Source organism: Lepidochelys olivacea, assembly GCF_965140295.1.
Source record: "Lepidochelys olivacea isolate rLepOli2 genome assembly, chromosome: 1".
NCBI lineage: Eukaryota > Metazoa > Chordata > Testudines > Cheloniidae > Lepidochelys > Lepidochelys olivacea.
In genome coordinates, this window is record NC_140411.1 from 287566644 (window position 1) to 287585185 (window position 18542).

At 41.1% G+C, this 18542-nt stretch overlaps 2 protein-coding genes across 6 annotated transcripts in view; both read left to right on the forward strand.

Moving 5' to 3' along the window:
* The window catches only part of PTPRR (protein tyrosine phosphatase receptor type R), a 201012-nt gene extending 185574 nt beyond the window's left edge, over positions 1-15438 (forward strand). For all 5 annotated transcript variants that reach the window (XM_084637636.1, XM_084637640.1, XM_084637639.1 and 2 more), the window contains 4 exons: positions 4630-4740; positions 6642-6799; positions 11108-11221; positions 14239-15438. In XM_084637636.1, coding sequence (XP_084493762.1) covers positions 4630-4740; positions 6642-6799; positions 11108-11221; positions 14239-14332 — 477 coding nt within the window. In that variant the 3' untranslated portion in view covers positions 14333-15438. The remainder of the gene's footprint in view (positions 1-4629; positions 4741-6641; positions 6800-11107; positions 11222-14238) is intronic.
* An 824-nt stretch (positions 15439-16262) lies between these two features.
* The window catches only part of PTPRB (protein tyrosine phosphatase receptor type B), a gene marked incomplete at its 5' end in the record, with an annotated part of 106182 nt that continues 103902 nt past the window's right edge, over positions 16263-18542 (forward strand). Inside the window, 2 exons of the mRNA XM_084632536.1 lie at positions 16263-16383; positions 17646-18038. Of these exons, the coding sequence (XP_084488662.1) occupies positions 16263-16383; positions 17646-18038 (514 nt within the window). The remainder of the gene's footprint in view (positions 16384-17645; positions 18039-18542) is intronic.

Consider the following 18542-nt stretch of genomic DNA (forward strand, 5'->3'; position numbering starts at 1 on the left):
ATTAATGGAATATTTTTGAAAACTCGCCCCAGTAACAGAATAACAAATATTTGACGAAGGAAATACTGAATTTTTAAACACTTACTTCTAACACTGTGTGAGAAGAATGACTTGAAAGAAATGTCCAATGGTTTCCAACATATCAGGAAACCCTGTGTTTACCTGAATTGGTCAGGCCTGCCACACTAGTGTTTATCAGCATTGTTGTGGACTGACAGTGGTAATTTCCTCCTAATAAAAGAGGGTGAGACATCTTTAGTGTTCCCAGGCTACTTGGAGAAGGTCTGTGTTTACATGAACTGTTCTGACATTCTAATGAACAACTCTGGGAAGAAATGTTAAGAACTGCCTGATGATTGTAAGCTGAATTGTTCGGGATTTTACTTTCTACTGAGAAGAAAACAATCTGTTAACTTTTTTAGTAAAATATTTACTGCCTGCAAAGAAGACAAAATAGCTGCTATCTGGCAAAATAGCATTGTAATTTTTTGCCGCCTTTGTTCTCTGCAGCATACCCATCATTTTCAGGGAGGTTTGTTTATAAAACACACAGATATTCAAAAGCAGCATCCCCCATCTCTTTCAGCCTTCCAATACACAAATCTTGTATGCAGGCCCCATTCCTCCTGTGCTGAATAACATTATGCTGAACATGAACATTTCTGCTGTGAAAAGTCAGGGCTCAGAAGCTTTCAGGAGTCTTCATTACTGCTTGTGGTGGGTGATCCAGGCTATGCATATACAGTACAAATGTGGGGTTTTATTAAGAACTGTTTGTTTTTCCCCGCACTACATACCATGTACAGCCAACCCATGCTTCCTTAGGGCCAGTTTCTGTCAGCCTTACTCATGTGACCTCACTCCCTGGGACATCTTGTGGCATAAGGTGCTACTTGACATGAGTGACAGAGGCAGAATCGGCACGCTTAACAATATAGGGAGACATTTTCTGCTGTCATCATGCCACCATTGACTTCAGTACAGTTATTTCAGCAGATAATTTGGCCCATATTACTCATTATGTACTTGCTGCACCTTTTGTGTTTATCACAATTTAAGTTGGTTTTAAGAAGCTGCCGCTATCAGAAATATGTATAAAGGTTGTGAGTGAGGGGGTGGGGAAAGGAGGAAAGGTATAGAGCTAGTTTTTAAGCTCAGCGTCTCCCACCCGGTATAGGTACTGCAGGAGTGGACTGAAAATAGGGAGAGATTTTCAGAAGTGCCTAAGAGAATTGGGAGCACCAGTCCCATGGGAAGTCAATGGCACTTGTGTTTCTAGTGATCTCAGACACTTTTGAAAATCTCACCTGTAATTATGAATGTGATGACCACTCGTTTAGAAAGCATTTAAATAGGTGAGCGCCTATAAAGGAAAATTAAAAAGAGGCCAAGGAGCCACACTATGAATGGCAAGGAGCAGATACAATATCGCAAGGAGAAGTGATGGGCTCCATAAGGTTTTATAACTCAGTTAAGGACCATGGAACTCCTCTCTCTCCCCATACACAAACACAGTCGCTGTATCCAATACACTAAGAGTTTTCTCAGTACGGAAATAAGATTATGAAGTTGTTTGAATGACCCAGTGGGTGGTTTTTGAACAGCTTTCAAAAATACCTGTTCTAAAAGATGAGTGCTATGAAAACTTGTGGTCCAGTTTTCTTGCCATGTGACATTGTAGGTATCGGGCAATTTCCTTCTTTCATATTTGTATACCTGTGGAGTTTCTGCAAGATTGTCTGAAGACAATCGCTGTCCCCATTTGTTTTATGTATCATCCATTTGTTGCAATACCTTCCAAAATATGATCATTTCCCTGGTATCTGACTTTTTGGAAGTGCCTGAACCACTTGAGTCTAGCTCTGTTTTCAGGTCTTCTTTTTTGTTATCGCCATGGTATTTTCAAAACCAGCATGGAGACTGTTAAAATTAAGCTATTGTATTTTACTAAATGTAGATGAGATATTAACTGAGGATTGTTTTAATTAACAATCCGATTGCATTGTCCACACAGTGCAAGCTGCCAATTACTGTGCTGGTAAAGAGTCAAGAAAAACACTTTTAAGGAGGTTCTGAAGTCTTTGGAGAGCAGCACACAGTATTCTCATTTATCAAGAAGGTTCAGAAGCTGACTGCACCATTGTTGATTGTCAGGGTGCAACTGCACATTTAGACTTTTCATTTCCCATGTTAACAATGAAAACTAAACTCCCAGGGAGGGGCATGCCTTTCAGATCACATAGTTGATAGTGGCCATATGTCACATGGTGTGGCTGCTGAACTTTTGAATGCTTTTTTCTTATAAATTTATTAGGGTGTTTTCTTGCCATTCTTGGTATCTTCAGAGAGACAGCGTTTAAGAGGTATGGTAGCTCTGCAAGTCTTACAGTGCAACTGATGACTCTTCTTTGAATGAAACCAGTCAAATTGGTCAGTGCAATTTCAGTTACAAAAAATGTGTCTTCCACACATCTCACATTATTAAGGTAATGAGCATTTCTTTGTAGAAGAACGTTTATGCTCCAGAGTGTTTCCATTCAGCTCAATGAGCTATTGAGTGATAAGGTACACCAGAAATGTAAAGATCTTGCCTGATGGTCAAGTCTTGCATTTCACTGTAATGTTTAACCTGAACTATACTGATTTTTTCCCCAGTTTTAGCAGTATATACTAGAAATTGTGGTGTCTGGTAATGAATGACATTAAAGCAATGATTTTGTTTTGCTGTGCAATGGGGGCTGTTAAGTAGCAGCTATCTGAATATACGTTGTTCTTTGAATCAGGAGTTGCTGGTGACAGTAGAAAAAGTCCCTCATGTGGGCTTCTATGGGTGTAGGATAGTTTGTTTTACGGTTAAGGGTTTTTTCTGTGTATTGGTTACTCAGTGTTTTCTGTAAGTTTTATGTGATCTGTATTTGAAATGAATAGTAGCTATGCTGCAGGTAAACATGGTATTCCACCTGAGAGTTTGATTTCGTAGTACTCTCTGTTTCTACATCTGCCGTTGAATGGATGCTTGCAAAGTACGCTGTAGCTCATGAAAGCTTATGCTCAAATAAATTGGTTAGTCTCTAAGGTGCCACAAGTCCTCCTTTTCTTTTTGCGGATACAGACTAACACAGCTGCTACTCTGAAACCTTCTGGAAGAGTATATCACTTTACTAGTTCAATAAGAATGCTCTATATTTATAGGTTTACTCAAGTATTTTAGGTAAGAGAATTTTATCTTCATTGCAGCTCAGAAATTGAATAGACACTTCTTTCTTAGCCTTCAGTTTATCAAAGGGCTTAAGCATGGATTTAAGTCTGTGTTTAGGTGCTTTGATGCATCAGGGCCCTAGATAGTAAATAGGGATACAATTCTTATGTGGGAGTGGGAGAAATTCTGAGTCCTTTACTCAGTTTCAATCCTCACAGAGGCAAAAGTTCCATTTAGGTCTTTTGCCTGAAGAGAAACTAAGTAATGGCTTCAGGATTTCACTCTGTACATTTATAAAAATGTACCTGCAAAAATCCAACTTGGATTTTGAATTTATCTTTTGTTCAAAATATTTTTCTTCAGTCAAACTTAGTTGAATTTTTAAGCATCAAATACTATTCAAAGTGTTCAGTATAATGGATTAAGATTTTAAAGGCTAGTTTTCAAAAGTAGCCTCTGATTTTGGATACTTCTGTTTTTGGATGCCCAACGTGAGACAGGTTGGGCCTGATTTACACAGATGCTTCAACTGGATTTGTGGCTGCTCAGCATATTCTAACAATTAGACCCTAAAACATTCATCAGGACACCTGCAATCTGTTACTCATAAATGTTTCTGACATTCACAATATGTGAATATCACCTTGATTGCTTCAATATGTGATTTTCAGACAGATACTGTTCTGATAAGAATCTGATATCAGTATCATCAAATCATAGGCAGCATATAGTGGAGGCCAGAGGATACTAAGCCTCTCCAAACCTCATGCTGCGGTGGGGGGAGGCATGGCAGATTTGGGGCCCCCTGAAAAATCTCCCCAGCCATGTTCCCCGGGGTAGAGGAACTCTCACTCACCACCGCAGCTCCGGAGCTACTGCAGGGGCACAGAGCTTTTCCGGTCTCAGGGTAGCGGGGGAGGAGGAGCGAGCAGGGGGTGGGCGGAGCTCCAGGGGGGAAAGATGTGGAGTAGGGGCAGAATGGGGCCGGGGCCATGTGTGGAATAGGGTGGGACCACAGGGGAAGGGGTGGAATGGGGTGGGGCCATGGACAAAGCTGCAGGCAGAAGGGGCAGGATGGGGGAGGGGCTCGGGGCTCCAGCCAGGGCCTAGAGCTCTGCCGTAGTCCCAGCCAAGGCTGAGAGCTCGACCCTGGCTGGGGCTGAGCTCTCAGCTCCCCCACCACCTGTGACCCCAATTGAGCTCTCAGAGCTCCCCCCCACCCCGGGGCCATGGCAGGGAGAGGGGCCAAGCTCGGCCCCCTGCCCTGGTCAGGGCCATGGTCGGGGGGAGGGACTGAGAGCAGTGTGTGAGGGCGGGGCCTTGGCCACAAGAGGCGGGCAGGGGGATCGCCTCCCCAAGGGGGAGCTTCACCCGCCCGCCCATGCATCAAGTAATTAGTATCTGGATTCACACTGATGTTTCCTTTTCAGAAATGTGTGCTCTATTGGCCAGAAAAGAGAGGGATCTATGGGAAAGTTGAAGTCCTCGTTAACAATGTGCAAGAGTGTGAGAACTATACTGTCCGCAACCTTACATTAAAGGTAATGATCTATTATGGGGAAGCTGTTATGGGGAAATGTCCTTCCAATAACCGTAATACTTCACTGTTGAATGTTCAATGAAATTGAACAGCAATACATTTAAAACTGAAAAAGGGCACATTTTTCCACTATTCATAACTAACCTATGGGACTCACTGCCACAAGGTATAATTGAGACCTAGGACCTGAAGCATTTATACTAAGACCATTTTACATCACTCTGGCAGTGTAAAGGGGCCTTAAAGTTATACTCACTTAAGTTACACTCACTTTAAGGCCCCTTTACACTGTCAGAGCAATTAGGGTTGTCACCTTTCTAATTGCTGGTATCTGGACCCTTGAGATTCACCCCTTCTCTGCCTCTTCCTTTGAGGCCTTGCCCCTTCCCTGCCACTTCACTCGAGGCCCCACCCTACCCCACCTCTTCCTCAAGGCCCCGCCCCCAACACTCACTCCTCTTCCCCCTTCCTCCTGTTGCTAGCTGGATCGTCTCCACCTCCCGCCCCGCACCCCCAGCTGGGCTTCCTCTGCTTGGGGCTGGGACAGGAGCTACTGCAGCCTGACAAGGAGCATGCCTGCAGGTAGGAGGCGGCCCCATCTGAGCAGGGGCTGGTGCGGTTTAATGACCCGGCACCCCTGCCCTGCAGAACTGGGCTTTTGGTGTCCAGTCAGTACAACTGACTGGACACTGCCAGGTCCCCCTTTTGACTGGACTTTCCAGTCAAAAACTGGACACCTGGCAACCCTAAGAGCAATGTAAAGGGAGAGTTTAAGTGAGAGTTGGGGCCCCAGAATTAACAGGATTCAGAGAAGGATTAGATATTTATATGGATGATGAGAACACCCACAGTTCATTAGATAAGATAAAAATATAAGCGATCTAAACTTGGTGCTTCAGGGCATAAGCCTGTCTGAAGTTAGGAAGAAACTCCTCCTATGAGCAACTTATTCCATAAGTGTCCACAGTAAGGTTCCTTCCCATCTGCTTCTGAAGAATCTGGTAGTAGCCACTCTTAGGGCATGTCTGCACTTACCTCCAGAGCAATCGATCTAGTGGGGGTTGATTTATTGTGTCTAGTGAAGACGTGATAAATCGACCGCCGAGCGCTCTCCCGTCGACTCCGGTACTCCACCGGAGCAAGAAGTGTAGGTGGAGTTGACAGGGGAGTGTCAGCAGTCCACCTGATGCAGTGAAGACACCACGGTGAGTAGATCTAAGTACGTCGACTTCAGCTATGTTATTAACATAGCGGAAGTTGAGTAATTTAGATCGACCTCCCCTTCCCCCCCAGTGTAGACCAGGCCTCAGAAACAGAATGCTGGACAAGATGGGCTACTAGTCTGAGCCAATAAGATAGTTCCTGTGTTCATATACCTAGGATATTGTAGTTCTCATGTAAAACCTGCTTCAATACTTATGATAAGGTCTTTTAGCAGATAGTGGACAAATTAAGCAATTTCATGAATATGAATACAATTTAAAGGTCATATTCTCTGGCTTTACTCCACTCCCATTGCTACACTCCTCCTTCTATGCCAGCCCCTCTGTTCACATCCCACAGTGCAGAGGGCAGAGAGAAGGTCTGGCCAGAGTGCATTACACTCTGGCAATCCCCAGCTGATAATAAGGACCCATGGTGACCCTAGTCATCTGGTGTAAATAGGAGCAGAAGAGAATCTGGGCCTGAGTATCTTGTTTCACCATATCAAGATATGCAATTTATCAGCTGTTGGATTCCCCAAATAATCACCAGTATTTGGTTTGATAATGTATGTAAATGGGCCAAATTCTGCCGTCATACATGCATGTGTCCAAAGCTTATCATATTGAGAGAAATAAAATTAATTGCAAAATTGTTACTCTGAAAAGTGTATAAGTGATATCTTTACATTATTTCCAGCAAGGGAGTCAGTCCCAAAATGTGAAACACTATTGGTACACATCCTGGCCGGACCACAAAACCCCAGACAGTGCTCAACCTCTTTTGCAGCTTATGCTGGATGTGGAAGAGGACAGGATGGCATCAGCTGGCAGAGGGCCTGTAATTGTGCACTGCAGGTAATCTACTACAGTTTTCTTAAAAGAATTAGTGCAAAACTCAATGGCTTGGAATTCTTATAGTAGGGCTACAGACATAGGTGCAGGAACTAGGGGAGCATTGGGTGCTGCCGCACTGCCTGGCTTAAAGTAGTAATAACAACCCAAACACATGGTTTCCACCTTCAGCACCCCCACTATAAAAATTGCTCCCGCACCACTGGCTACAGAAAAGGGCCTCAGATCACAAGGCCCTTTCCTATTCAAATAGGGCCTTTCTGGAAGTGGTTAAGAGAAAGTTCCACAACGCTTTTACTAAATTCTGGCTGAACTGTTAGTTTGCGTTGCTATTTTTTAGAAATTTAGCCATATTTTGGTAGTGAATTGTTCCTGAACCCATCCTGATCTCTGCTAATGAATTAGGTAAGTGTTTGAAAGACAGTTCTGACGAATAGTTGTCAGTCTGTGTTCCATGTTGTTCACTGTTCACTTTAGCTATTTGTTGTCCATTGTTCATGTTGTGTGATTAGTCACATGTTCTGCCCCATGATTGGCTGCCTGAAACTTTTTAAACGGGAGAATAATGAATCACAAACTTGAGGTAAAATTTTTCAAATGAATACACATTAGTACAAAAATTTATGTTCATTCTGGGGTTTGTGAACATTTTCACAACTGCTTGGCAGTTAGCTGAATACTCACAAACCATAAATAGTGTTACCCCACAAATCAGAGTGAGCCAAATGCTGCCCATTTTGCTCATCAGAATTCAGTCAGTTCTGTTAATCATCTATCATTTTACTCTGTGTACTGTAGTGAACAAAATTGTACATCATGAAATAGTAGTAGGAAATTTCAGATTTGTTATATTACTTGAAAAGGGGTTAAGAGATGAGGCAACCTAGAAAAAAATTATTTCCATGCCTGTTTTCTCTTATAATCATGGTGCTATAATGCACTTTTTGCTAGACATAGGTCAAAACCAGAACTTTTCTTCTCAAACTACCTCTACTAGCTCCATATTTCTGGGATTTGGATAAATACGATCCAGAGATTTGAACAACCCCTCATTTTGCCAAACCAAATCCAAGGAGATTTTCCAAAAACCATAACCACCCCAGTGTTGCCCATCTCTCTTTACTATTTTGTTTTGTTTTGTTTTCTTAAGCAATCCACAAATCTATGAATGAACTGCCAGGTTCCCATTTGCGCAGTAATGCTTTTTCATGAGGAGTGGCACAATGGAACTTGGTGTCATTCGGAGGGGGGTCTGAAATCACTGTGTCCCTAATAAAATGAACATGACATTGTAGTGGCAGTGTCATACTCCCTCTTCTAGCAACATACTTTCCCACATTTTAATCTTCTGATTTATGGGATAGAGGTGTCCAGATCTCACAGAACTTTCAAATTTGGGGCTGTTTGCCTGGGATTCATATGTGCAGCTCTCATTTATTTCAGTGGCAGCACTGAATGCTCACCTGAGGACAAAACATGACCCTCAACCTGGTGCAGAAAGGCTATAAAAATCTTTTAAGTTTTTAAATTATTATCAACATTGAAAAAAATACATTTGAAAAGTAAAATGGAACAAAATAACCTACAAATGCTGGCTGCTGTCCCATGTGCTCCAATAGCATGTCCATTCAGGGCATTATGTGTAAGAAAGAATATAATCCATCTCACCCTCCAGCAGCAGAGTTATGTCTGTAGTGCTATGAGGAGAAAAATGAGTACATATTTATTTTTGTCATTTAAATCAGCAGATGTGACTCTGAATACACAGAGGGAGCAGATCCACTAAGTAAGAGCATTTGTTTTGTACAGCCAGTTTTCAGAGTAATATTGCACTTTAAAGGTACAGAAGTTTCCTCTGTCATTTGAAGTGCCCATCCAAATCTTATACTAATCTATGACTGAAACACCATCTTTTGTATGTGTAGCATAGTACATCCAAATGAGCTAGTGTGTTTTGGCCTCTAGGTGGTCTTGGACCGAATGTATATTTGAATGAACAGACTTAGAATCATAGAATCATAGAATATCAGGGTTGGAAGGGACCCCAGAAGGTCATCTAGTCCAACCCCCTGCTCAAAGCAGGACCAATTCCCAGTTAAATCATCCCAGCCAGACTTCAAATACAAAGTAAGAGATTTGTTTTATTGACCAAATAAGGAAAAAATAGAGGCATAGGGCTAGATTCTCAGCTGGCATAAACTGATTTAGCTCCATTTAAGTCAATGAAACTATGCTAATTTATGCCACCTGAGCAGCTGGCCCATAATGTGCAATACACAAATTACACAAAAGATATCCTCTGCCCCCAGAAGAAGCAACAAATTAATATATAAAGTGCAGGAACTGCCTGGGTTACATGGTGATGAATCTGACACTGACAGTTTGGGTGCTGAAAAATGCTGCATTCACTGCCTTTACAACCAGTACAGAAGCCCCCAACCCCGGCGCCTCTCACCCCGTGGGGCTGGAGTCCCTGAGACTCCCGTCCTGCAGCTGAAGCCTAGAGCCCTAAATGGGAGGAGTATGGAGGGCTCTGGGAAGTCGTCTCTGAGAATTTAAGCCTTGAAATTATTATTCCCAAAAGGCAATGAACACTACTCTATGGTATTGGAGCCCAAACAAACAAACAATACAGCAATACAGAACATCATACTGTACTGCCACAGGGGTGCAGTGATAGGTGTCTTAAAAATACCTATGTAAGTAGATCACAAAATTGCCCTGATATTTTGTGAGGGGGATATAGGGCAAGTAACAGATTTTCTGTAACTTGACATCTTTAAGTTAAGATTTGAGGATGTCAGTGACTCAGCCAAAGGTTACAGGGTCTATTACAGGAGTGAGTGGGTGAGGTTCTGTGACCTGAGATATGCAGGAGGTCAGACTAGATGATTGTGATGGTCCCTTTTGTCCTAAAGTCTAGGAGTGTCAGATTTAGCTTGCATAGTCTGCAGTAAAGTCAGGGGAAAAGATAGGACCTACATTTGCCTGATGCTGGGGAGATGGGAACTTGCTTTTGTCAAATACACTGGAGAATTTATCCAAGAACAGTTAATCCGTGGGAAAATATAAATCATGTAATACTTCCAGGATCTTAGAGGTAGGGGGATCTGCTGTGAAAGTGCTGACCTATTGGTAGTTTTAACTTATGCACCTCATTTGTAAAGGATTTCACAATATTTTGAAGAAGAGAATGTATGTGCAGTAACTTGCTTGTTTAGGCTAGTTCCTCTGCCTTCCCCTGTGTATAAAATATCTCTATCCCATTTTGGACACATTTGCCCAGATGGTATCGGCATTCAAGGATATAGCTTGTCAGCTATAGATCTCAGACTCACCCCAGGAAATCAGTCTTTTCTGACTGCCAGTTTTGCTTCTCACTATCCCCTCACTTTTTGGCTTAGCATCCTTATATGTTTAATACTGCTGACTCCTGGGGTTCCTGAGTCTCAAATACACTCCCATCCTTAATTCCATAGCCAGGAGTCTGAGATTGGGGTCCTCTGCAGTGCATAAATATAATCCTAATAAAACTCATACTGCAACCTTTCATCCAAGACACTCAAAACACTTTACAGACACTAATGAAATTAAGCCTCACAGCACTCCTCTGAGGTACATAGCTAGTATTATGCCAGTTAAACAGATGGATAAAGTGAGGCAGTCAATCATTTAACTACTTAGTGCCTCACTTTATCCATCCCTCCTCCACACTCCCCCCAGACGGCAAACGAGGAACAGAACATGGAAAGTTGCAGCACTCCCTCCCTCTCCCCTCTGCAGAATTGCAGAGCACTACAGGAGGCTGATAGAGAGTGGCAGCATGATTACTGGTCTTGCATACATCCATGGCTAGTGTGGAGAGAACTGTGACAGAATCTCTCCAGCTGAGCAAGATCCATGGAGGTGGGGCTTGGAATACAGATCCCTGGCCTCTGCTGCCTTTCGGGGACAGATTCCTCTGGTCACTCCACATCTCCCCTTGAACTGGAGCAGAGAATACTTAGACTCCTCAGGTCCATTGGAGCTGTAGAGGTTTTGCATTTACATTGCCCCCTCCAGGCACTTTTGTGCAGAGTGAAAACATATGGGCCTCACAAACTAACCCACAACTATTTATCTGCTGCAGCTCTGTGAGCATTCATTTTCTAGCAGAAGAGGTGAGATAGTCATGCACCTAACCACTGATGAGTCTCTCTTCTGCATGTTGAGTATTTTCAGGTCCATATATCCAACATCAGAACAACTTCTTTGAAGATGCAGGTTGGTGTCTGTCAGCTCTGTTCACCTTTGTTTTAATTTTACTTTCAGTGCTGGAATAGGAAGAACTGGGTGTTTTATTGCTACTGCCATTGGTTGTCACCAGTTGAAGGAAGACGGAGTTGTAGATGCACTAAGCATTGTCTGCCAGCTACGAGTTGATAGGTGAGTTGCAGTGGAACTGTAAGTCAGACAAAAAACACAATGTGGCATTTTCAATCCTGGTTTGCCACATTCTGATCTGATATATTTGTCTGTTAACCTCACAGAACAGAAATACTCTGCCTCCTTGTAGGATATGTCCTGCATCCTACACTCTGTTTAAAGAAGGTCACAGTTGGGTAAGAAATATACCAATGTCAAGACTTTCAATGATTCACCATTCTTAAAGGTGAATTGAAGTGTTTAAATTGTTAAATTATTAACATAACACATGGGACGATTTAAAATTTATGGAAAACTTTGTGGGAGATTTTCAGAAGCTCTCAGAGTTGCCTAATTCTCCTCCTACTGATGCCAAAGTGAGTTTTTCTATTGACTTCAATGGGAGCACAGTTAGACGAGCACTGAACACTTCTGAAAATCCCACCCTACATTTTTAACCAGAATATTTTGAAAAATTCTTTCCTTTTTTTACTTTTCTGTCAGGACCTGAATTTGGGGTTCTGTGTTTCTCTTGCAAGAGTTTCCTACATCACAATGGCCAAGCCTGAGCCTGTTAAGAAGCTGAGTCTTCTTGCCAGTTGCAGCTGGCTATTTGGCCATCCAATAGCAATGAGGAAACAAAAGGACCTCAAAGTTGTAAACCAACAAAGAGATCTAAATAAGAGAAGGTATTTGTTGAATAAATTGTTTTACAATTTCTTTGCCCATTCTGCCTATCAGCTGTCTTTTTGTTGTTGTTAGAAAAATCATAGATTATTTTAAAATGTATTTACCTGATAGTTTCTGTGGCCTAGCAGGCCTTGTATTAAGAGAGGCCGGATCCTGCACTCCATGTGATGCAAGAGAGATGATCCTCTCACTGAAATCAACTAATTCAACAAAGGGTTGGCAAAAGCAGTTTAAAGTGTATGTCGCAATGCATATTCCTTTCCCCCGGGCCATATCCTCCCTCCTAGACAGACACACATATCAACTCCGAGTAGCTGGTTTGGTGCAAGCCTGGGAAGGGAGGTGAGTGTCTGTCTGTAATGGCCAAGTTGCAGTTGCTTTTAACACCCTGAAGTTGCAATAACCCCTACTGCTTCTGGGACCCAACTCTGTGAGGGGCACTGGCCGATGGACCTCAGTGTTAACCAAAAGAGCCTCAGTTTCATTTTCTATCTGAAAGACAACACTGGTAATGCAGTACAGCCTCAGCTAGTACTCTTCTAGTACAGCACACACACACCCCCTTTCTACTATACTCACTTTCAACACTGGATACGAGCTTAGGTCCTACTGTGGGATTTCATCCCAACATCTGGCCTGAAACCAGTGCTACCAGCTGAGTTATCACACAGCTGTATTAGGTGTAGGTAACTGATCCAAACGGACTGCACTGAACACTTTTTTATGGTCAAGTTTAACTAAGTTGCATTGTTGGCACTGAAATGAGTCACTGCTGTAAAATTTCTTCTGTGTCTGCTGTTTAGACAGGATGCATTATAGGCGTTAGAAAGAAGAGAGGAAGAGCTGCTCTCTGTACATGTGATCTAAGGGTCACCATAGGTTACATTTTTAGGATATGAAGGAGAATGAAATCTGTGTGCACTAAGGTCCAGGTTCTCTTGTCCTTACTCATGCTGAGTAGTACCTCACTCCTCCAACAGCCCCAATAAAATCAATAGGATTGCTCTGGGAGCGTGGAACTCAGCATGTATAAAGGGTATCAGAATCTGCCCCAGGTGCCTGAGTTTTTTTATGACATATCTAATCTTAGTTGTGCTTAAAATATAGCATATAAAGTGTATTTAGAGAGATTTCCCATAATTGTGTTGGGTTTGAAATTTGGATTTTAACAGCTTAGATGCTGGCTATATGGTTCCCTATAGTTCTTACACCTGTTGTGTCAGAATTGGATATTCATGATGTAAATACAAGTAGGGCTATCAAGCAATTAAAAAAGTTAATTGTGCGATTAATCGCGCTGTTAAATAATAGAATACCATTTATTTAAATATTTTTGGGTGTTTTCTACATTTTCAAATATATTGATTTCAATTACAACACAGGATACAAAGTGTACAGTGCTCAGTTTATATTTATTTTTATTACAAATATTTGCACTGTAAATAAGAAAAATCATATACAAGTACTGTAGTGCAATCTCTTTATCATGAAAGTTGAACTTACAAATGTAGAATTATGTACAAAAAATGACTACATTCAAAAATAAAACAATTTAAAACTTTAGAGCCTACAAGTCCACTCAGTCCTACTTCTTGTTCAGCCAATCAAATAAACAAGTTAGTTTACCTTAGAAGGAGATAATGCTGCCCACTTCTTGTTTACAATGTCACCTGAAAGTGAGAACAGGTGTTCGCATGGCACTGTTGTAGCTGGCATCACAGGATATTTACATGCCAGATGCACTAAAGATTCGTAAGTCCCTTAATTCTTCAACCATCATTCCGGAGGACATGTGTCCATGCTGATGACAAGTTTTGCTCGATAACAATCCAAAGCAGTGCAGCCCGATGCATGTTCATTTTTATCACCTGAGTCAGATGCCAGCAGCAGAAGGTTGATTTCCTTTTTCGTGGTTCGGGTTCTATAGTTTCCGCCTATGAATATTGCTCTTTTCAGATTTCTGAAAGCATGCTGCACACCTCGTCCCTCTCAGAGTTTGGAAGGTAATTCAGATTCTTAAACCTTGGGTTGAGTGCTGTAGCTATCTTTAGAAATCTCACATTGGTACCTTCTTTGCGTTTTATCAAATCTGCAGTAAAAGTGTTCTTAAAATGAACAACATGTGCTGGGTCATCATCCGAGACTGCTGTAACATGAAATATATGGCAGAATGCAGGTAACACAGAGAAGGAAACATACAATTCTCCCCCAAGGAGTTCAATCACAAATTATTTAACGCATTATTTTTTTAACATCAGCATGGAAGCATGTCCTCTGATTCTTAGCAGCAGAGCAGATTATTTGATTTTTAAGAAATAAGGTTTCATTCTATTGTACTTTCTTTTCAGAGGTGGAATGGTTCAGACCAGTGAACAATATGAATTTGTGCACCATGCACTGATTCTGTATGAAAGCAGACTTTCTGCAGAAGCTGTCCAGTGAAACTATGAAGGGTACCCAGAATGTCTATCTCTTGAGGTAATTTGTTTCATTACCAACCAGCAACTTCTTCAAGGAGTTTACTGCAGTGGATGCTTTGAAGCCAACTTGTGAAAAGATTGTGGATCGTTTGGCAAAAATATAAAGCTTGCCAGACCCTTACTGTACATGAATGTATTGTAAGCGTCCCAAAAATGATTTTTAAAGAAGGTACTGATGCTACATGTGGAGTTCACGTATATATAGCTAAAGGTGGATTTATTTCTGTAATAACAATATCTGCTGTACAGAATGTATGGGTGTACTGTTGCAGTCAGCTGGAAACTGGAACTTCTGCAGAAGAAATGTTTTTCTGTGTATAAATGCTTTAACATTTGCCAACTCTGTCTTGTGAATGGACTGTCAGCTGTTAAACTGGACCTGTTAAGTGCTATTACATATTATGTGGTGAGCTTATTTCTTGGCCACATAAGACTCTTGCTGCTAAAGTTGCAAGTGATCAATTATGGATTTAAGGGGAAGAAAGTCCTTTTGTTTTTGAACCTGCTCAAAAGCAGTTATACCTTTTATATGGAAATATCTGTTCTTCATACTATTAGCTATTTAATGTGTATTTACAGTTGGTCCTATAAAGCAGTTACAGAGCACAACCTCTGTTATTCCGTGTATATGTATGTATTTACTCTATACTGTTGATTGTATTCTATACTGTTAGAAGCTGCTTCTGCTCCTGACCTGAATCCAGTGTATTTGTAAATTGTGTAAGTCAGTTTACTTTTAAAAGAAACTTTGTAGAATATATTAAATGGTAAGGATTTTAAATATTTGTCTGTCTTTTAGTAAGAGGGGATTTTTTGAATATGTTGTCTACATGTTGTATCTCTTCTGTTAAGAGATGGACGCCTTTGGAAATATGAACTGTTCTGTAACAGGAGGTTGTACAGAAAATGCTGCTATGAATGTTTCCATATATTTCTGCACGGATTTGTTCTTTAAAAGAAATGTGACTCTAGCATAACTACTTACAGCACTAGGAAGTCTGCACCCAGGATAAAATCAGTTTTTAATTCAATGATGTTGACTTTGCTTCATACTGACAATAAAATACACTTGATACAAAATAGTTAGTGAATATGGAGGGTTTTTTTGCATACAGTAATTAACCATTACTATTATTATAATACCACAATGAGGCAAATGTGCTCACAGCATTTGCCCAATCTGCTCGAGTTAATTTCATGCTGTCTTCTGACCATTTGGAGGGTCAAATCACTGAGGCCTTTATTCAGCTTTTAGTTAAGGCAGATTCTCACTGTATGTAGGCAAAATGGATCAGATGATGCTGAGGCAAAGTCAACATCACTTGATCCCATAATGGGAGCGTACATGAGTAAGGACTTAGTAAAGAACTCAGAGATTTGCACTCCCACCATGTATGGTTTTCAGAACTCATAAAGAGGAGTTGGAAATCATATTTAATAATGTGATTTTGCTTGATGGACTCACAACATTTCATTACAGAAACTGCGTATGGTGTTTACTGGATAGCACGGTGTGTGTTTATTCAGCACAATCCAAATCAGCTGCAGACGTGTAATGTTTCGTGAACCGTCAATTGCATGAAATTACGATCCCTTTTCCTTATATTTTTAGTCCAGTATGTTGTTCAGATGTTGAAACAACTTTTTGTTTGTGTGTGAGACTCGGTAGTTTCAAAATCTATCCCTCTTTTGCTTGGATTTTTCCAAAATAAATCAGAGTCAGTAAACTCTGAAGAATCATATGAAAGGACAAAGTGGTAAAAAGTTCCCCCAAACTATTGAATAGAAGGAAGTGCTCGTCACTGACTTTTCCCCCTGTGAAGGCACATTTCCTTCCTAGCCTTCGCTTCACTTATCTGAGGTGGTGATTTTGTGTGTGTGTGTGTGTGTGTATGTGTGTGTGTGGTTTTTGTTGTTTTTTTTTTAAAAGAGAAGCATGGGGAGTTGTTAGGTGGAAAATGGATCCTTTATTTCATGTCCTGATTTTCACCTGCCTGGCCTTCAAGCTCTCAGGTAAGTGCATCTCCTGGGTTCCCCCCTCCGTTCCAGTTCTCATTCTGTCACTAACCAGGGCTCCCAAGGGTTGCCTGAAACTTATTCAATGCTGTGAAAATAGAGCCATTTCTCAGCCTGAGTTTATACAAGAGGGATCGGGGCGGGGGGGGGGAGGGCAGGGCCAACAAAGCCAGAACTGTTTAGATTTCTCGCCAAAGCAAAATAAACTCTCTCTCCTTGAATGTTGTATATACATCATTTTTTAAAAAAGATCTCGGACTAGACAATCCAATGGCTGAGCTCTGAGCCTGGTTTCTTTGAGGAGAGATTCAGATTACTTATTAAGGCTTTGTGAAACTTACAAAAGCAGAAGCTTCTTGGGGCACTTACTTAGAACACAATCTAATGTCCTGCATCATAAGAAAGGGAGAATGAAAAAACAAAGGAAATCATACGTATTGTTTTTAAATGGTTTTGTTTATCTAGTGGAGCCTGAAGCTTTGACTAAATAACTGACTTTTAAAAAAAAAAATTGAAAGTGATACCGAGATTGATTTTGAATCATCCAATCCTGTTCCTGTAACAAGGGGGAATTTGGGGTTGGGGGAGTTTGATTTCAGTGAATGATTTTTCTTCTGTTCATTTCAATGTTGGATGTATACATTCAATCTGATCTGTAGTGGGATAGTTACAAAATAATGACAAGAGGAGTCAATGTATTTAGGAGTGTAAGATACACAGAGTTCGTATCAGTCAAAAGCTCCCATCCTTTGTAAAAGATAAATGAAACATAGCCCTGGACAGGCAAATAGATTTTGGAAAGTCCCCTTTTCTGTCCCTCCTTCCCCCTCCAAATACTATGATTTCCTTAAAAAAAATCAATGTGCAGTCATATACAGTGGATTTAACTTGTGGTGACAGTAAGGAAGGCTAATGGATCTCTGTGTATTTGAAGAGGGAGAGGGTTTTTCAGAAGTGAGCTGAAAGTCAGTAGCCCCCTTGATATCCTGTTAATTCAAGTTTGATTTCTTTGGTTTTTACATAGAAGGTCAAGGTGAACTTTACCAAAAAGGGTTTGTTGCATTCTTGCCCTTTGCAGTTTCCAGACCAAACAATTGTGATTTTGTGGCTTTTAAAATCAATTCTGCTGGTTCAGGTCATAAAAACTGAGATATAGTGAAACAGAGAGAAAAAAAGAGGTTTATTTTTAAGTCATTGGGATTTATTTTTTAAGGGCCATGTATGATTTGTTGTATTTTTATGGGTTTTTCATCTTCCAGAAGGGTTTCTGATTATCCATGTCCAGAAACGGCAATGTCTTGTTGGAGACAAAACAGCAATTGTGGGCAAGTGCAATCTGACTGATCCAAACCAGCAGTGGAGGTGGACAGAGGATGAGAAGCTGCTCCATGTTAGATCTGGCCAGTGTTTGGGCATCTCCAAGTCCTCTGCTGCATCATCCCGCAGCATCTTCATAGACTGCCCTCGGGCACCCAGCTGGATCTTCCACAACACAGAAGGGCTCCTCCAGGTGGCAAACACCTCTCTCTTTCTCACAAAACAAGGCCCGAGGGTAATGATCAAGATGGGTAGGAAATACCCCCATAGCTGGAAGCAAATAGATGTCGATGACAAGGGAAAAACTGCCTATGAAAATCTGTGCCCACACAAAGGTGAGCTTATCCTTTCAGGCAGTGTCCTGGGAGTTGTGGTAACAATCCTGTCTCTGTTGCACCCACTTACATTTTAAGGACCATGACATTACTTATGGGAGGTTAATTTAAAGGATTGTTCAGAATCCAAAATCAGAGTGCCTTAAAAAGACTAGTTTTAAGACAGCCATGATAACTTCCTTTCTAATATTCAGTGTTTTTGATAGTCTGGGTGATATTTTCAGACTGAGTGTTCCCTTTTCTGTTTCATTTTTGGGCCCAAATCTTTATGTATAGGCTTAATCCACCAGACTCTTGTGCTATTTACTTCCCAAAAAAAGAAGAATATAATTTTTGGTGCTGCTTTCATGTCGTTTATACCAATGTTAAATTATTCAGATCCTCTCATCCACTTTATCATAGATATGCACGTTTCAAAAATCTACCAAAAGGGGCAAACAGTCATCTGAAAAATGGGGTAGATAGAGTACAACCTCACTGATAACCTGAATGCTTGTTTCCAAT